Source organism: Colius striatus, chromosome 3 (assembly GCF_028858725.1).
Source record: "Colius striatus isolate bColStr4 chromosome 3, bColStr4.1.hap1, whole genome shotgun sequence".
In the NCBI taxonomy this organism is placed as follows: Eukaryota; Metazoa; Chordata; class Aves; order Coliiformes; family Coliidae; genus Colius; species Colius striatus.
Window position 1 is genome coordinate 63,986,360 of NC_084761.1, and position 20,224 is coordinate 64,006,583.

The 20,224-nt window shown below is 39.9% G+C and overlaps 1 protein-coding gene across 7 annotated transcripts in view; it reads left to right on the forward strand.

Annotated features, from left to right (window-relative positions):
• The window catches only part of TENM3 (teneurin transmembrane protein 3), a 327,557-nt gene that overhangs the window by 296,059 nt on the left and 11,274 nt on the right, over positions 1–20,224 (forward strand). For all 7 annotated transcript variants that reach the window (XM_061992048.1, XM_061992049.1, XM_061992050.1 and 4 more), the window contains 3 exons: positions 14,224–14,399; positions 15,112–15,347; positions 19,899–20,195. In XM_061992048.1, the coding sequence (XP_061848032.1) occupies positions 14,224–14,399; positions 15,112–15,347; positions 19,899–20,195 (709 nt within the window). The remainder of the gene's footprint in view (positions 1–14,223; positions 14,400–15,111; positions 15,348–19,898; positions 20,196–20,224) is intronic.

A 20,224-nucleotide genomic window follows, 5' to 3' on the forward strand; every position in this document is an offset into this window, starting at 1 on the left:
GTCCTGTGTGCTGAGAGACTAAAGCTTCGAATGAGCCGGGAATAGTCATCCCTTTCCACAGAGGGTAATTTCAGTGTTTACCTGTGACACATGCTACCACTTGTTTCAGTGGGTAAGTTTGGCAAGGCATTCGATATAGGGGATAGTGAGGACCCCTATTGAAATTAAGGCATCTGCTGGGTACAGCAGGCACTTTAAATCATGCTGGCATTTGTACTGGCTGATTGAGGACCTCGGGTTTTAATCAGGGCAGAAGTTTCTCACCACTTGCCTGTAGTTTTTGTGTAGCCTACTGTGGCCTACCACAGAAGTAGCTGGTGGCTCCTGAGTGTATCTTAATGACGTCTGCATGATGGCAAAAAAATGGATATTATATTCCCTATTAGGTGGTTGATAGGCCTGTATTTTTCATCATAGGGAGAATTTAAGGTACCATGTGTCATGAAGTACATGGTTATTTACTGAGTCTGTAAGTAGTCCTCTTTCACACCTGATCCTCTTTCATGCAGACTTCCTGGTCTGGGTTAGGTTATGTCCAGCTGGCTTAGGGAGAACCCAAAGGACAGGCTATTCCCCTCAGTAAGTATTAGTGTTATTTCCAAGCTGCTATTTATGCACTTCCTTAAACAATTACCTCCAACCAATGTCTCATTAGAATTCTCAAGCTGAAATAATTACTGAGAAAGCTAGGCAATTTCACTTACCCCAAATCTGCAAGTGTGTGAGCCTTTCGTGGATGCAAAGATACTAATCTCCTCCCTGTAGCCGTGGTGAAACAGTAATCTGTTTAATTGCAACAAGGAAGATTCAGATTTCACATTTGGAAAAACTTCACAGTGAAGATTTTGGAGCCTTGAAGCTGGCAGACAACGATAGTGAACCCTTGCCCTTCGCAGTCTGTCTTTAAGAACAGATTAGACATCTTTGAGGACTAGCGCAGGAAGTGCAGATCCTGCCTTGGGGTAGGGGTTGGACCACATGACCTCTCAAGGTCTGTTCCAATCGTCTTTTCTGTGATACCCTGGACAAGTTAATACTAAATTTTTTTTTAACATTTGCAGTGGTTATGTAAAGATACAAGGAATAAGTGAAGAAAAAGAAAAAGTGTCGTTTTATTTTTCTTGCCAAAACAGCATTTTTAAAAACATCCATCATATCCACTTACTTCTTTTTAACATAAAATCCCCATGCACCAAATCTGTGTCTATGTATTTCCCTTTTGAAGAAGAAGATATAAGCACGACTGTTTTGCCCTTTTTTTATTCTAGGATCAGCAAACATTTTTGTGACTTTGCTTTTCAGTGCTGACAGTTTGTAGCATTAAATCTGACTAGGCTGGGTTTCCAGAGGCATCTGTTACTCTTGCCAAAATAGATGGAAACCATCTCCATCCTATAAGAGCTTGCGTGGGAGTGACATGGTATACGTGCGTATCACACTCCCATATTCACATTTGTAGGTAGCGTGGGATAAAAAATGAAGTCTCGTTGAAATGGAAATGTTTCCCTTAAGCATCAGGCAAGGAATAAGATTCGGAGAATAAATAATTCTGAGTTCCCTGTTCTGTTTTAGTAATAGCAAAATATTTCCATTTCATTGCTAATTGCATTTCTTTTAATGTCAGAGTTGATGGATTTTATTTTCTCTATTGTGTTATTCAGATTCTCAAAATATTTTGGGAAGGGGATAGAATTTATGTTCCATGGTGAATTTAGATTCTTTTCCCACTCCGAAGTAAAACTTTCCAACTGTCAGAATATCCAGTAGACTAGAAATGTCATTTTTCAGCTAGCTCTGAGTATGGCTGGGTTGTTTCACCCTGTAGTTGTCACACATCTGTTTAAACGGAAGAAGTGACATTGGAGTAAAAATATTGTGGGTTTTAGTAATAAAAAGATCAGTCTTTTGAGACTATTCAGTAATATCTTTGTTAACTATGCTCTTGTGCAAATGTGTTTGTGTAACTGGAGCAAGGATCCAAAGAACTTACATCAGTTCAACTGAATTTTCAATGATTTGAGAACAGATTTATGAAAACAATTCAATCTTTTTTTTTTTCCTTTTTTTTAGAACAACTTTTCAGTGAAAAGAGGAAATCTTTGGAAAACAAAAGCATCTCAAAAATTGGCAGTCACTACTCTGGCACATATTAAAACCTTTGGACTTGTTTCTTTTCATGGCTTTTTTCCATTTCTAAATCCCACTGATATCAAATCCGAAAGAAGTTTAATTTTTAATTTCATATAATCTGGACACTAATTGAGCTAGAGTTTATTTTGTTTAGTCTCCCCTTTGCCTGAAGAAGGGAAGGACTTACATAGAGAAAATATTTTTTTCATAGTGAAAGTTGGAAGCACTAACTGGAGTTATGCAGACTTTGAGTTTTTAATATCTTTATGGCCAAATAGATTTCTAAATTCCAATTTTGTGGAGGATTATGATCAAAAGCGCCACTTTGCATTTCAAGAATGTGTACTCCTGTAAAGTACTGTACAGTACTGTAAAGTATTGTTACTAAAGTAATTGGTTTCAAAGGTCTAAAAACTTGGTGAACAATAAAGATCTTAACAAAGCATTCACAAAAAGGATTGAAAATACACGCATACTAAAAAACCAGTGGAGCCACAAGTCGCCCAGATTATGTTTTATAATAAAATTATAGCATTAAACAAGGTATAAGGGTAATCAGCCTAATCAAATTCTGCTGTTATGAAATCGTGAGATATATGAGCTGGAAACTATTAACTATAACTGCATATTATGTATGCATAATATGAACATTTAAACAGATAAATCTTAAAAGTAGAACTAATTATATGCGTATTAGCACTTTGGAAGTGACACTTCCTAGCTGGCATATTATTTTTGTTCAGCAGTTTCCATTCTGCTGTCACATACAGAGAGCTAAGCCAGGTGCACAGAAGGAACATTTTCTCTGGACCTAATTTTTTGAAGTATCAGAAATGAAATCCTGAAAGGCTTTGAAGTGCCCCTGTGCAGTCACTCAGTCATGTAGGAGGAGGTGAGACCTGCCCCCAGCCTGCAACCCCAGGTCTCCGTCAAAGCCCTGGCATGCCAGCAATTGCCAGCCAGGCTTTAAATTCAGATGAAAATGGGTTAAAAGCTCACTATTAACTGAAACTTTGACAACGCTCAATAGGACAAATTATTGCAGAGAAAAAAGCTGCTATTACTCATGATATTTGGTCTGACCAGAAGCATAAGGCTGCCCTGTGAGAAGGTCCCAAGCATCTTGTTCACCCCAACTTCTGAATCATCTCACTATCCTGAGTCACTCCCTGGGAGTTGCTTGTTACAGCCTCACTGCTTTCACTCAGCATGCTCCACGACTGCTTTGTCTAAGTTCAGCCAGGTCGCTACAGAGAAGTTCTTTGGTTGAATTGTTGGCCTGCTGCCCTGCCAGCCTCTGTCTGTTTTGTGCTCCTCTGGTTGCTGAAAGAACTGGTAGAGGCTGCTCAGTGAAGGAAGACAGAAGGACATCCTCAAGCTGCCTGGCAGTCCCTGCTGAGGTTGGGCTGCACTCCTAAGGTTGTGCTTGACCCTTGGATGATCTCTGACAGCCACATCATCCTTTTATGTGGTTCAGGACAAATTCACGGTCAGCCCAGCGGCAAGCATCCGGGATCCAGCCCTCTGCCGTCCCAGCCCAGGTGCTTCCACAGGCTCCTCTGAAAAGAGGCAGTTGTTCCTCCATCTGCCAGCTTCCCTGGAAGGTTCAGGCTGTATGTGCTGTTCTTTGGCCCTCTCTAACCCCTTTGGTTAAACTCAGGTAACTCTCCTCCCTTAACTGTTAATGAACTCCAATAGTCACTGTCTTAGCTCTTTCCTGCCTTGTCTCCTCTCCAGCTTTTAGTAGCAGCATCAGCAGGCAGAGATCTGATCCGGACTAAGACAATTCCTCCTCCTCTCTGCAAATTCACTGCCTTTCTTCTGCATCTCTTTTTTGCTTTACAGACCTTACCCTCCTACTGGGTTTCCTTAATTTCTTACTTCATATCTTGTTCCTTCCCATGTCTCCCATCAGTTTTGTAAGGTGTGTTTGGCTTCTCTGCCTTTTCCTTTAGCGGAGGTGCGTTCCTTCTCAGCCTCCTCCTGTACCTCTTGACAGTCCATCCAATGTTTCCTGGGCACTGCAATCCCTGAGCTTATTTGTCTTCTTTTCCTTCCTCTCCTGCTCAATTCTTCTCTCCAAGGGAAGGCAACAGAAATCAAAGTGACATTACCCAGCAGAGCCCTTACAAGTTTACTTTGCTCCCACAGTTAAATTAATGAGCTTTCCAGCCACTCTGGAAAGGCAGTGAAATCATGCTGCAGACTTAACACCCTTTGCATATTGCACTTTCATTAAGAAGGAATTCTGTACCATAGCTCCTTAAAACTCTATGATGCAGAGTAAGATACTGCCTCTGGCTTGGACGTGTTTAGTTCCTCCAGGTACCAGGCACATCGTCTGTAATGGTCAGCGTTTGGCAACAGGGAACAGGAGGTATTGTGCAGTTTCCTTTTGATTCATCTTAATGCATTGCTTGTGGAGTCTGACTTGGAAATGCAGAGATTTGGCTTGTAAAAAGCCTGTAGAACTTCTACTGAACTGTTTCATTTAGATAAAATTTTCTATTTCTATTAGATAAAAATTGTCCCCCAGTAGTAGTGTTGATTCACTTGCACTTCTACTGCATATTCACAATTCACAATTCGCTTGTCATAATTATGTATTTCTATACCATTTCCTGTAACATTTGTGTTTCTATTTATGTTCCTTTTCATACCATATTTCTTGCCATTTTGGAACTTTCATTCTGATCTGATTCTCTTTTCTCACAAATACCAGAACTTCGTACAGAATTGTCATCTGGATTTATCACCTCTGAACAGCATTCTCTGACTGACCTTGGTATCATAGTGCTTTTCAGATATTTTTATTTTTTAACCATCAACAACCTCTCATACTTTCTGCTTTTACTGCTGCTGCTGCTTCTTGCTTCATCAGAGTAAAATGTAGGTGGCTACAAAGTAATTAACTATACTCGTTAAAACAGCTTTGTTCAGCCAATTATCATATTCTTGTGTTGACTTCTGTGGCAGCACGTGAGCTTTTGAATGCAAAGCATGCCTTAAGAGTGCAATGGCTTTAATCTTCCCATACTATCTTTACTCAAGCCACAAAAGATATATTCTCTTCACCCTTAACTGTCTCTGAACTGTCTTTTGGGGAGTATTTTTGAGATCTTCAGTCCTTGCATAAGTGCCTCTTTATTCACATTGTCTGTCTCAGTCCAGCACACAATACATATATTTCTCTCTTAAAGCACATTTCAGGGACTGGCTGCTTCTCTGTTGGTCAAGATTTGGTTCTGCTTCTCTCAGCATGGCAAAAATTTGAACTCCGGTAGGCGTAGCCCTCTCTCACCGTTTCGTGCAGACCCGTGGAGACAAGGCTGGCCAAAAGGCCATTAGGACACTTCCCTCTATTCAAACAAGCTTATTCTCTTACCCAAAGAGAGCTTGACGGAGAAAAATATCAAGCGGACATGTTTGATTTGTGCACGGCCACAAGCTGAGGAGTGATGTGTGTTTTTAAACCTTCCCATAGATCCGTAGATACATCAGTACTACACAAATATGTAACTATGGTTCATGTAACACGCAGTTTCCGAGAGGAACTTTGCGACAGTTGTGCTTGCTGCCCATACTTACCATGTTTCTTCTTTCATTCTTCTTTAGATAAATCATCGAATAGTGTTTTTTTGCAGTGTCTAACTTCAGCTTCCTTTTGCAAAGAACAGAGGATACGATCTTAGAATTTTCTAAATGGGAACTGTAACTCTACAGTAAATTTCATAATTACAATACAACATGCTGTTATATACTTTAGTCTTGTAAGACTTGGGCTGACAGTGAAGCACACAAACATGCTGTTTCAGACTCATCCTGCTTAATAAGAAAGCAACTATGTTAAAAATAATCCATTAGTAGATACCATTAGGTATCAATGTGAAATTTTTAGAGTACTGCAGTGTGTCTCCTAATTGCTCTGATAGCAGTAGTATATCTCATCTAATAGACATTTACCAGTTTCTTCATTCTTGAATGTTTGCTGTTCCTTGTCCTTTAAACTAAACTGAGTAATAAAAGCAGAACTGAGAGACCGTTGAATAGGTAATAATATCAGAACAGCAAGGCTGAAGACATGTATCAACATTATTACATTTTACATGTATGAGAAAGGAAGAAGTGCTTGGATTTCTGTCAAGAAAATCAGCATGTGATGTCTCTGTGGCTTTGGAAAGCACTTAGAAGTAACAGTTGTTCAGCAAAAAGAAATAGTATTGTTCCTGTTAATGACAGAAATGTCCTTGATTGTCAATCCAGACAGCTCTGCTGATGTTCCTGAAAGTATCCATTTCACTTCTGGCTTTATCAGGGACTTAGTAATACCATTTGTTCAGTTGTTAATATTCTTGTCCCATGTTAATTTGCTTTGTCAAACATAAGTCAGGGAGGCTATAGCCAAGCTAGCTTGCGCTCTTTTTCATTCCTGGTGTAGTGAGGGTGGAAGGGCAGCTCCAGACTGCATGTCAAAAGGTAGCTCTCCATTTTCAGCCGTGCTGTATTTGAACACACAGTCCTTATTTTCAAGCTGCATTAAGAGGTTTTCCTGGGTGTTCCCAGTGGAGCCAGACAGATCAGCTCTTTAGGGGGCCTACAAGGCAGGTGCAGTTGAAAGTCATACCTAGAAAAGTCCCATCTCCACAAAGCCTGCATATGTTGCATGTGACTGGTGCTCCAAAGGAATAAGGATGTTATTCTAAACTAACCATAGGACCTGAATCTAGCAATAGTTGTTTACCATCTCAGTACTCCACTGTCCTAAAAGAAAAAGAAAAAAAAATACACCCACATAATATTGCTTTCCTTTTGCTAAATTTGCTTTTTAAATGTAGTGCAGTAAATTGGGTTTGTTAAGTCCACTTTTTGTGACCCTTTCAGCCTGGAAAAAAAAAAAAAAGAAAAATTAAGGAGAGAAAAAGCAACATTGCAAGTCATTATGTGAACAAAATGCCTGGCCAAACAGACCAGCTTTACATCCTTTTTTCACTAAAGGCCCACGCATGTAGCTCTGATAGTGTAAGCAGACCATACAGCAAGGGACAATCTGTTATACAAAATATATACACACCGACGCTCCTTTCATTTGAAAGGCTATGTTCTGGTATTTATATCGACAAGGCACACGGTTTATTTGTATAGTAATAGATGAGCTAAGTTGGAGGGGCAGGGAGGAGTGGCACAGAAACAAACCAGCAGCCTCAGGGAGCCTCAGGATTAAAGACACTTTGCGCAGGAAGCTGTTGTGGGGCAGGAGCACACCCCCGCAAAAAACAGGAGCACAGACCCCACAGGGCTCAGGGGCACTGAGCTCCTATTTGAGGGAAATTGTATAGCAGGGAATGAGTGTTGAGGTCTTGTAGATAAAAGCCTGGCTACCGTAATTCAGTCTCATCTTTGAAAAGAGAAGTCCCTTTCAGTAATTGGCTGCACTCATTTCAAAAGGATGCACATACACAGCTGAGGCGCACCCCAGCCCCAGAAGCTGCTCCGTCCCCAGGTAACACCTCCATTTAGGCCACACTGCCTCCATCCTCCCCGCTCACCTGCACCTCTTCCTCCTTGCACCCGCACCGGAACTGTTCTTCCTGCTGTCCAGAAAGAACCATTGGCACACTGTTTATTTGTGCGTGTATATGTAAGGTGTGTCAGAACTGTGAGTTCGGAAAGAATTCTTGTTCTTGTGAAAACTTAAGAGAATATGCACGGCGGGGGCTTACTGCAGCAAAGTGTGGGAGGAATGCAGCACCATACAACAAAAGGAGTGAGAAGTTTGGCAGTCTGTGGCAAAAAAGTAAAGAAGCAACCCCAGCATGATAAATTCACGTTGCACCTCTCCCCCCAGATACCTGCCCCTGGAAGCCATTTTGCATTGGGCTGTGCGGGTGGTCAGTCTTTCTGCAGCACATGTGCTGGACTCGTGCTTGTTTGCCTCACTGTGTGATGGAGTGGAAAATGAGCATCAAGAACTTTTCCATATGGAAATGAGTGAGCTATCACAAGGGAAGGTGTTGATTCACTTCTTTGAGCTCCATTTCCACTAGACACATTCTGTGCAGGGATTTTCATTCAGATGGGCCTGTTGTTTTGCAGATGAGTTATGGCCTGTTTCAGTGAATTGTTCATGACTGGTGTGCAGAATGCCAGTTTACCAAAAAAAGACCAAAAACTACCCTTTTAATGTTATGACAAATTAGACACAAAAAAAAGCCTGAAAAGCTGCGGTTATAACAGGAGAAGGTGAAAAGATAAATTGTCAATCACTTTCCAGCTGAGAAAATGTCTTCATTAAACCTGGGCTGAAAAATTCATCCTGACCACATTGCTAAGATAAAAGACCATTACCTGAATTATTTAACCAGCTGTGCAAACAGTTGCATAAGACTCCCAGATGAAAGCGGGATAAAGACTCTTTCCCCACGGAAGGCAGCCATCAGGTAAAGGAACGGGAAAAGCAGACCGGCTGCTCAAATTTAAGCTTGAGTTGGCTGACACTTGGTTGAGTAGGACAAAGAAATTTAGCTGATGCAAATATTTTTAATGTCCTTCCGGCCTTTGTGGTTTTGTGACTTTGAATTTTCTGCCCAAATGGCATTGAAAAACTAAGTAGGTAGATAAATTCCTGTCTAGAATTTGACTTTGGGCTGCAATTTACTTTAGCTCCTTCTTAGAATTACTCTTGGGCCTATTTTCTGTAGTCCTTATTCGTCCACCGTTTTCTCACAGCTAGGCACAGTGGAAAGGAAAGGGAAAACAGGAGAGGGAGAAGGAAAAGCAGCAGAGCAGGAAGGAAAAAGAATGGAAGGAAACTTCTTTCATATATTTAAAAGTCTATAAGACTGGAAAGAATTTGATTTTTTTTTCTCTTGTGTTTAACAGTATTCCAGATAAAAATAAAGGAAAAAGGCCACTCTTCTTAGACAGTAGTCAACTTCAAAACAAAATAATTCAATCCACTTGTCATAATTTACAAGCCTACAAACATATATCAAATTGTCATTTATGACACATTTGGTTCTTTCTTGTTAAGCAAAACAAAACAATATTAGCAAGACATATGACTATCTCATTGTTTATGGTTCCATTTTTTAAAAAATGTACCTGCTATATCTCAGAGGGAAGTTACAGCTTAATATTTTGGGTCTCCTGATGTGTCTGTACTGTGAATTCACAAGCAAGATGCTAAACTTTTTAAGATGTGGAATGCACTGTGCAGAAATAAAGGAATATGTACATATGATATTTCAAGTAATAATATTTTTTTAAAGGCAGGTTACTGAAGTGTGTATTTCCATGGGACTAAAGGAGAACTGCAAAAAAAATTAATCATTTGTCTATCCATGCGTCTGGAGGTTATTTTCACTTTTTTCATTCTTATCAGGCTCATTCAGTCACTCTGCAGACGAAAATAAAAATGCACGTCAAAATGAGGAAAGCAACTCAGAAACAGTAAAAGGGGAAAAATAAGAAATTTCATTATGTTGAAGCTGAGAGTCTTTTCCTCTCTTTCAACAATCCACACAATGGTTAAAGGTAGTCAGAACTAGAGCTTCCAGAGTTCCTAGTAAGTTGCCGTGCCCTATTTCAAATCAGGGCAGGACGGGAGATCTCCATACAGGTGATGAAATGATAAGAGAAGTGATGGTGTATGCAGTATGGATTTGTTCACTTTCAATCAGTAAGATATCCATTTTGTCTCTGGTTTAGCAATGCAGAGATACCCTATCGAGGCGGCTTCTCTTTACTATAGCTTTCCACCTGCGAATTCACTATTTGGGAGGCACTGAACTTGCAGTATGCCAAAGGAGGCTGAGTACAAGTGAAGGTACAGATTTGCAAACCAATACTCTTTAATGTTGAAGACAACACTCCTCTCTGTAAATGTGAACTTAGGGCCTCAGCAAGCTGAAGGAGATATTTCATTGCCAGGTTAGGAGAGATTTGTCAGTGTGTGTCAACATGGTGAGTACACACCTAAAACAACAGCACACTGCACTTCTGAAAGTCAACTTCAAACCTTCTGCTCTCGCCTGCCAAGGAGCAGCACCTTGGTACGTAAGGCTTCCGATGAATAGTCTGAAACAAGTACGGTAATCTCCCATAAATTTTTTAGCCATTCTTGATAATTTGAGATGCATAGAGGAAATGCTTGATGTTGAGTGAGAATGTAACAGCACTTTTCATTTTACTGTCAAAATTATACATATCTATTTTATGAAATGCATTCATGCCTCATTTCTCTATTATAGTATCCCACCTAATAGTATAATCTGTAACCAGTCGTTAAAGAAATACATAATATACACATTTGCACTCTATGTCTTGTTATCTGAAATGTTCAGGAACCGGCTTGCCTTGCTCTTCAACTTGACATGTTTATAATAGCAAAAACAAAAAAAAAATTAGAGAATTTATTTTGTCAAGGAATGGTGCTGCAGAGTTCTGTGGAAAAACAGTATCGGTCATAACTTAGCAATTGGCTTTAGCAGCAGTCTTTACTATACACTTCATTTCTACAGCTCCCTATTTTATGTTGAAATAACTTCTGATATAAAACATTAATAATGCTCTGCAAGTTGAGGTTGAGCTAAATGTGCTCCAGACTTAATGCTCTGCAAGTTGAAGTTGAAGCTAAATGTGCTCCAAACTAAGACGCAGTGCACATGAGAAACAAGTCAGAAATAAAAAAAGTAGGGCATTTCCTTCTTTGACAAGGCTTACCAGGAAGTTATCACTGCAAAGTGAAGTGTCCTACATAGACTAGAACAGAAAATGGTCTGGGAAGGAATGTAATTAAAACTAAAGGAGATGAACAATGGAAGAGAGACTTCCAGTAGGGGAAGAGCAAAAGGTCAAGAATCTGGGAAGCTGATAATCGTTATCTCTGAGAAATTCTCACTGCAGAATAGCAAAGCTGTCTGGCAGTGGCACATCATCCTGAAGAAGAAAAATAATTTTATCTAAGGGGGAATGTCAGCCAGTGGTGGTAGCAGCTGCCCCTGCTGCTGTTGTCTTCTGTGGTTGTTGACCAAATACAAAGGTCGTTACGTTAATGTGAATGGAAAAGAGCTGATGGGATTTGTGCATGTGAGATCACACCCAGTGAGCAAGTCTCTGGTTTAGATTCGTGAAAAGTTGATGGGTGAGACTTGCTCTTGAGGAATCGAAGAGTTTGGCTGAACAGCTTTGCTGTGGAGCCTGGCACAGGAAAAAGATCAGAGGGCTGCACAGTAACATGTGTGCCTGAGCTTGTGTTTGGATGAAAAAAGATCAAAGAGGCTGCAAAATGCCAAATATAGGCGCTCGCCCTCTGGACTTTAGATCTCACTCCTTTTAGGGCAATTTCAATATTAGAACACTAGGCAGATAAAAGAAATCTCTTCAGTCTATAACTGACAGTCTTGGATGAATAAATTCACCTTGGCAGCAGAATGCAAGGATATTTGGATGCAGTGAGAAAAATGGCAGAGGAATGCCCAAAGGTACGAGTGATGTTGCTATGCTAAGCATTGATAAGACTTTCATTGTGGTCAAAAAGATAGCGAGTATAAAGTAAGTTTAGTATTTGATGCTCTGTGAATTAAATGAAGGACACGCATTACAATCCCTCATAAAATGGAATATGTAGTAAATTGTAGCAAGACCCATTTCCCTTCTTTCCTTTTGTTCCTGGATATAAAAGTATGAAAAATCCTATTCTTACCTTTCACATCTCAGTCACATTTTCCTCTTGCACTAGGACGCCTGAACCAAGCAATCATGGCTTTTAAGATTCTTTCAGCTTTAAAGTCATGTTTTTAAGAACATGAACGTGTGGCGTGATTTTTTTGCTGATCTTTGAACTCTCCCTCACTGTAATAATATTAGCTGCTTATCTCAGGCTCATGATGTGCTTTCATGTATTTGTGAAAGAAGAGACCAGTTCAGGAACTGCAGGCACGGAGTCAAAAACTAATAATGTAGAAGCAAGAACACATAAATCAAGAATAGCGATGTTCAGCGCTGCGTGCTGCAGCAAAGCCACGCACTGTACTGAATACTGTCCATGTCTAGCGTTTCCCAGCTCGAGTGGTGTACTTGGAAATACAGCAATGAATTCCTTGCAAGTATTGTGATTCAAAGGGTGAAAAGTTCTTACCTTCTGTGGCTTCAGTAAGCATTGTTTGAAATAAAGACCAGTACTCGGCTACTGCAACCACAGGGCGCGAGTAATTCCCAACAAAATAATTTGATACTGTTTTCAAACATAAAAGCGGAAAATAGAAAAGGACACTAATTGGACAAGATGCATTCCCCTGGGAGCTGAATAGGGAAGCTGTGCATGAAAAGAAAATAAGTTTATGGAACTGAAGAATGAGCCCTAAAGGTCACAGATAGGCTTGCAGTCACATCCATGCACAAGGAACGTCAACCTGTTTGTTTCAGTCTCCTGCATAAATGAGGTATCTTGCTTGCCGAGTCCACTATGTGAATCAAAGAGGCAAAATTAGGGCTAGAAACACACTGGAAGAAACCCCATTATCTCAAAATGTACTTCAAAAACTGTTTCCCCACTTGATTTCCTTGGCCTGCAGTATGGTTTCTGATTTTCAAACATTCTTTTCTTTTCCTGTTGCTAAGTGAAAGTCTTATATAAACAAAGGAAATCAACTGTGTTAAAAGGATGGAAATGACTGTATGCATAAAGCTGTCAAATCTACAGAGTAAGCAAACTGGAAAAAAACCCCCACTTCTTAACCTAATCCTTTCAGTTACAGCAGTGCTCTGCAGTATTCGTGCTGTTCAGAGAAAGTTAGTCTGTTGTGGGTTAAAACTGTTTGGAATTAATTTGCTCAGTTTAAGAAAAAGATTCTCTGTATCTCAAGCGTGATATGCTTGGGGCTTTGGTTTTGGCTTGGTTTGGTTTTCAGTTTCTTTCCCACAAGGATCAATTTTGATGATAGTTGTGATGCCTAGCACACTGTAAGGACCTGCAGAGTCATTTTTCGTGTTACTTTAAGAGCCTAAAGCTTCCTTCAGTTTTTCCCACTACACGGTCACGGGAGAGGGCTGGAAAACTGAGAGCAAACAAGTCATCTGTGGGCTGAATCACCCTTGGGATACTCGTTTCTCACCATTGCAGGTACAGGCAGAATATACTGCTCAGTGAGGAGCCTCGACTCAGCACCTAGGCTGACAATTCCAGGCTGTAGTACTGGAAGAGCTAATCTTAAAGGCAGTTTTACGACCTGAAGCTTGCATGATGCTTTCCCTCTCTGTTCTGTGATCACAGTGCATGTTCAGACATCAGCATGGTCGCCGGTCTTGTGCCAATGGGATGTACCTAACATAGCACAAGAAAAGACATGGTTTAGATCTCATAGCTTTACTTCACTTAGAGAAGTTGCATCGACCTATTTGTATTAAACGGATATACAGCTGTTGGTTTAAAGAAATGTCAGTAGAGACGGGAAAAAAGGCATCTCCTGCATGGCTTTTGCCACAACTCTCAAACCTTAATCTGCAAGCAGTTAACAAGTTACGTGTGCTAACTGCTCTGATTTCCAGTTACAAGCAGCTCAAATACATTAAATTCTCTCTAAATAATACAAGGGATGTTAAGCACTAAAGAACAGGAGGGTAGGTGGTCTGCTTAGTCATTGAACAGGTAAGGCCCAAGAGATGCTCTTATTAAGATACCTTCTTTGTGGAAAATGTTGATGATTCCTACAGTAACAGCAAAACTTATCCCAATAATAGGGAGTGAGTGCAGAATGCTACAGAATTTAGCTCCCGTAAATAGGCTGCCTTTGAAATGGTGAATTAGATGTGCAGCAGGATCTGGTCACACATCAAAGAGTAATATGCAGAGCTGAAGATCCATCTGTTTGCTCTTGCTATAACCACTGAGGCTCCTGTATGTTAAGCAGCCTTTTGACTACTTCAAAGCACGTTTGAAGTCTTTGCTCTGCCTATCCCATGCACAAACACAAAAAAGCAATCGTACCTTAACAATATGAGTAGCTGGTATTTTTCTTCATTTTACTTGTAAATGAAAACAATTTGATCCTGCTATGTATCATATCTAGACTCTGTTTTTTCTGTGTTTTTTAGCTACGATAGTGAGGGCCGTCTAACAAATGTTACATTCCCAACTGGAGTTGTCACTAACCTTCATGGGGAAATGGAAAGGGCCATTACAGTGGATATTGAATCATCCAGCAGAGAGGAAGATGTCAGCATCACTTCCAACTTATCATCGATTGATTCTTTCTATACCATGGTTCAAGGTACTGTAAACAAAAGATTTATTAGTAGATAATCACCTAAAAACTGAGGTTTTTATGGTACAAGCTGCTCCAATCAGATGCATTAGAGAGAAACTTAAGAGACATAACGTTTGGAGAAAGGGGTGACACGTGTTTTTATACATGCAGAGAAAGAGCTGTTCAAGGAAAGGAGGAGTTGCAATCAAAGTAGAATTAACTGTGTTTTCTAACCAAACAGCTTCGGTAAGTGACTATGGGAAGTAGTAGTCAGAACATCTGCTTTGCTTTAACAGGGAATCTTGGAAAGGATAAAAGGCTTGAAAGGGAAATAAATGCAGAAATAATGTGAAGTGAGATTTTAACTTCAAAATAGAATGTGACGTCCCAGCAGACACACCCTTGCAAAAGTCAGTAGTCATAGCGTGCTGAGGATCAGGCTGAAAATGCCTAACGAAACAGGAGAAAATGTGTTTTGCGCCAGTCCAAAGAATATACTTCGAGGGTGGGATTTTATTAAGTGTTTCAGCAACTTCAGAGATAGGTCCTAAAGGCACTTGTGCTCTCCTGTGATACAGGTGTTCTTACCAGCCTCGCCCTGTGTATCTATTACCATTGGGCACGTTATGTGGAAGTCAAGACATTTCATCATGCACATGTTGCATAAAGCGTGCAGGACAAAGGCAGACTCTTAACCTGCGTAGGTAATCTGTGCTTCTCTCTTTTACCTTTTCAGATCAGTTAAGAAATAGCTACCAGATTGGTTATGATGGCTCACTGAGAATCCTGTATGCCAGTGGCCTGGACTCTCACTATCAAACCGAGCCACACGTGTTGGCTGGCACTGCCAACCCAACGGTGGCAAAGAGGAACATGACCCTGCCGGGAGAGAACGGGCAGAACCTGGTGGAGTGGCGATTCCGGAAAGAGCAAGCCCAAGGGAAAGTCAATGTGTTTGGCAGAAAGCTTCGGGTAAGCACGGAAGCGTGCGCGGTATCTATTGCTCTCTCCTTAAGTGAGATGAAATGTAAATACATTCCTGTAGGTATTGCCATCTGACAGCCACAGAATATTTACTGTAGACAGGCTTACTGTAGAGCTGGAAGTACTTGCTTTTATTACTTCATTTGTTGGCTGGTTTTCCTTATTAAGTGCTCTTTTCTGTGGACTTCCTTGTTTTTAGCCGAGAATGCATTAGAGTGAATTAGGATAAAAGAATAATTTTCTGTTTTCCTTCACTGTTTTTGTTTCTGGTACTAAATTCATACACCTGACTTTGAATCATGTTTTAAATGATTCTACTATAAGTTAGCAAAGCCCTAGAATCTTCTTCCTCTTTTATTTTAAATTAAAATTTTCCTAATACTTATTTCTTGTAGAAAGGGTTTAACTGGGTGTGCATGTGTATGACATATTCCTCTAACATATGTCTTTACCATTTTGTTGGCATTTCTTCTTCCTAAATAGTGAAATATAAGTAGGAGGCAAACTATAATTTATGACAGCCATTTGGTAAAGACAATATAGATTAGGCATTTAAAATTGGGTTGCCAGGAAACCATTGCAAGACCCCATCGGAGGTCTGACTTATTATTAGAACTGAACTCAGTTCTTTAAAATAATGAAAGGTATGAAGGTAAGTAATTTCAGACCACTGGACTTCTAAGAAGTAACATGTCATTTTAAATCTTAAAATATTTTCTGTCTTCTTTTGGGACAAGAAAGGAGGGAACGCTCTCATGCACCTTACATTCCTCTCTACCACTTGCTCTGCAAGAAAAAACAGGGTTTTTTCCAAGAAGGGAGAATGATTATGCACAATAGCTGCTGCTCAAGAAAAACATAACTTGTCCCTAGCCATGGCAGCTGTCTTACATGGATAAAGAAGAACAAAAAAGAAGCCATACTTCTGGAGCTCATCCTTGTGATTCTGATTCATAGGCATGCCATTACACAGCACAGTGGGATAATACACCTGCCAATTTGTTTGTGAAGGAAACCCAAGAGAAAAAAAAATATAACCATACCAGTGGTATTTGGTTTTGGCAGTGAAACGAATCACTATGAGTCCAGTTCTCAAAAGTGAGGCAAAGTTTCATCATTCAAGTGCAGAGGAGGTAAAAGAAATGTCATGGGCAACTTTAAATTGGAAGAGTTAACAGGAAAAAAAGAAAAGCAGATAAAAGAGAAAGGTTTAAGAAGATGGAGGGGAAACTGGGAGGATATAGATGAAGATAAAGTAGCAATAATTAAAAGTGTATATACAAATGGGAGTAGGGCAGGTGAGGAATAAGGGCTAATAAGAGAAAAATGCCTCAAAAAAGTAAGAAACTTGTCAGCAAAGAAAAAAAATTACTTTTTTTGAAATTGATTTACACGGCAAGATATTACAGAAATGTCAGTCGGGGGTGGGTGGGGGGATGTAGGAAAGTAGAGAAAGAAAACAACAGAAAGAAGAACGGGAATAACTTAGGGAGCTCATCATTTCCATCTACAGATATGTCAGTAACGTTTTGCTGCACAGAAGACAAATGTAGACAAAAAACAGTGACAAAATGTATTGCCAGCAAATGTACTCATTTATATGACACTTTCACTGCGTTATATATATGCGGCATCTAACATTGCAAAGTACATTCTCAGGTGCTCTCTTGGTTTTCTATCCTGTATTAGTTCTACTCGCAAGTAGTTGTCTTCATAAAGGAATTAATTAGGAATTACGTAATTCTCCCTTAACAATGCTCTGTCAATCTTACTTTTGAGACTTGTTTTACCATTGTTCAATAAGCTACTTTTGTCCCTGGACCTGTACATTTTGTAGGCTGGCCTTTGGCAGAGATCCTCTACATGAAAGAGCCTTTTTAGGGCATTTGTATTGAGGCCAGACAGATCCTCAGTCACAAGGGTCTCAAATAAAGGAACTGGTATGAGCTCTGTCTCAAGGGATACACCCAGAATAGACAGGTAACATACACAAGGGAGCTCACAGGAAGAGTTTGCTCTGCCTCCTCCTGAGACCTGACATGTTCCAAGCTCTGCAGAGGTCCCCAGTTTTCATACTACCTCTCAAACCTTTCTGTAAGGCACAGCAATATACTCCTAAAAAGAGAATCAGTCAGATTTCGTGCTTCTTATTGGAAAGAAAAGCATGAGCTAAGGCAGAGCAGGTTAGATGGACACCTAAATTGCTGAAACATAGTAAGCAGGGGCTGCCAAGAGACTCAGTTTTCTGTCGTTAAGTATTTCTTTATTGAAAATGTCCTGAATTACCATTTTTATCATAATGAAACCCAGAGGTTTGAAATATATTTAGAATGTGACTATCTTAGACACAATAAAAATGTTCAAGTTTTGCTCTAAAACCATTTTGGTAGCAGAGCTGTTGTTAAGAAGTGCTTCAGTGGACATATGTAATTCCAGCCCCATACTGTCCCATGACAGCACCTGTATTATCAAAACTTATTATTGCAATTGCTGTCTATATTATGAGATGAGGCAAACACAGCCAAAGTCACCAAAAGCTCACGTCTGAGTGCAAGAGCTCTGTCAGCAGAATCTGGAAGCATGAATCTGGCTGGAGAAAGAAGCATTTCCTTTCTTTCCCCTCATATCCTGCCTTTGCACAGACCAGACAGATGGAAAGTGAGCAGGCAAGGGATGTTATTATCCCATTTAGCAGATAAGGCAGTGAGACAGCCAGATGAAGTACTTGCTGCAATTTACACCGGAAGGATGTACTTAGCCAAGAAATTAACCACAATTGCTTGGACACCTGCCTTAACCATAAAACCACCCTTCTCTCTTTGCCAATTCGGAAATCAGCAGTGCCCATTCTCACTTCAGTGTCTAAGCCCGAGAGGTAGACAAGAAAATTAATAAAAATCATAATTAAATGTAAAATATGGAATAGAAGACAGAGAGGAAGGGAGGGCAAATAGAAGCAAATTAGGCAGGGAGATGCAAAGATGAGTGCAGGCATGTGTGGGAGAGGCTGAGAAGTAAGGCCAGAGATAAACAAGATTTAAGAGTGAATTTAGGCAAATAAGCATGTACTAGATGATGGAAAATTTAAACAAAAGCTACTTGAATTAAAAAAAGGGTGATGAAAAGGGCATGAATGAGAATGCTTCTTGGTTAAGTTTTACCTACTTCTAGAATCAGTCTTGCAGCATTAATTTTTCAAAGTAAGTTTAAATAACATGTGATGGTTCATTAGATAAAGTACCTATTCTGCATCTGCTAGACATTGTGTTTCTTACTTAGAAGATTTACACAAAAACATGAATTTTCTTCCTGAATTGACAGTGCAGATTGTTCTCATGCCAGCAATTTCATATTAAAAGGTAAATGTAATGTGGATACATAGATAAATATAAGCAAAACTGAGCATTTGTAGGATACACGTAGCTGTATGTCCATTTGTCCCCTACGTCTCATACGTTGGCAAAATACAGTGTTGAAAAATCTGAAGTTGTCAGTGTTTCACCTGTAAAAAGACACGGCAGATACAGAAATGGTTTACAGACAAACAAAGAATCCTAAGGGCCTGTTTGAGAACACTAAAATCCAGAGAGGGGCAACAGAGAATTGCAAAGATACCACTGTGGGGAAAGAAAAGCAGGCATTTTCCTTTCATAAATACAAAAATGAGAGCTGGTTCAGTGAAACTGAAAGTTGGCATATTCAGGATACTAAATGGGGAGGGGGTGGTGGATTGCAATGTAGAAGGAAATCACACAGAAATCACTATCCACCGCTGTAGTTTACATAATACAGTTTTCAACAGAAGTGCATCTAGGTCAAGGCTTTCATTTCAAATCACTATAACTGTGAACTTCAGCACATTTCTAACTGGGTTTCAGTGGTTTAAAGTGGTCACTCTGAACTAGGTGAAAGATGTAATCCTCTGGTACAAGTTTCAGCCTCAGAAATACATTGCAGCAGTGGATGGTAAACTGAGTTGAACCTCCATCTGATCAAGAAGGTGAAAGCCTGTGTTGTAAAAACTGTTTAATCTTCATTTGAAGAATTAACATGCTATTGAAGATCTTAGGTTTGTATTTACCATTTTGAAAAATACTTGCTGTGCAGGATTAGGATTCGGTTTGTTCTTAGCATGATGGTTATGAACTGGCCAAGCGGTCACTGGGAATATGTTTTGACAATAATTGGCTAGATATACTTTGGACTGTCTGCAAAAGAAGAAGTTGGTTCACTGAAATGGCCCCACTTACAACAGAAGTTTCCAGTGCACATATTTCAGTATTTTCTTAACAGTTGGCTAAACGTCAAGAAAGAAGCCATTGCAACAAATTTTGGGCCATCTCTTTATACAATGAGACCTTCTAAAGTAGATGGTAATATAGTGCCTTACACTTATATAGAGAAGTCGCTAAAATAATTTACGCACACAGCAAATCAATCACTGTAAATGGCATTTAAGAACAGCTAGCTTTGTGGAAATCATAGTGGCCAGGGTTTGAACAGCATGATTTATTGTGTCCTTTTGTTTGCTTTATAAAGGTTAATGGCAGAAACCTCCTTTCGGTTGACTTTGATCGAACCACAAAGACAGAAAAGATCTACGATGACCACCGTAAATTTCTGCTGAGGATTGCCTACGACACATCAGGGCATCCCACCCTGTGGCTACCGAGCAGCAAGCTGATGGCTGTCAATGTTACCTATTCATCCACAGGTCAAATAGGCAGCATACAGCGAGGAACGACTAGTGAAAAAATAGAGTATGATGGACAGGGAAGGATAGTGTCTAGAGTGTTTGCTGATGGGAAAACTTGGAGTTACACATATTTGGAAAAGGTAAAGAATGCTTGGGGTTAAAAAAAAAT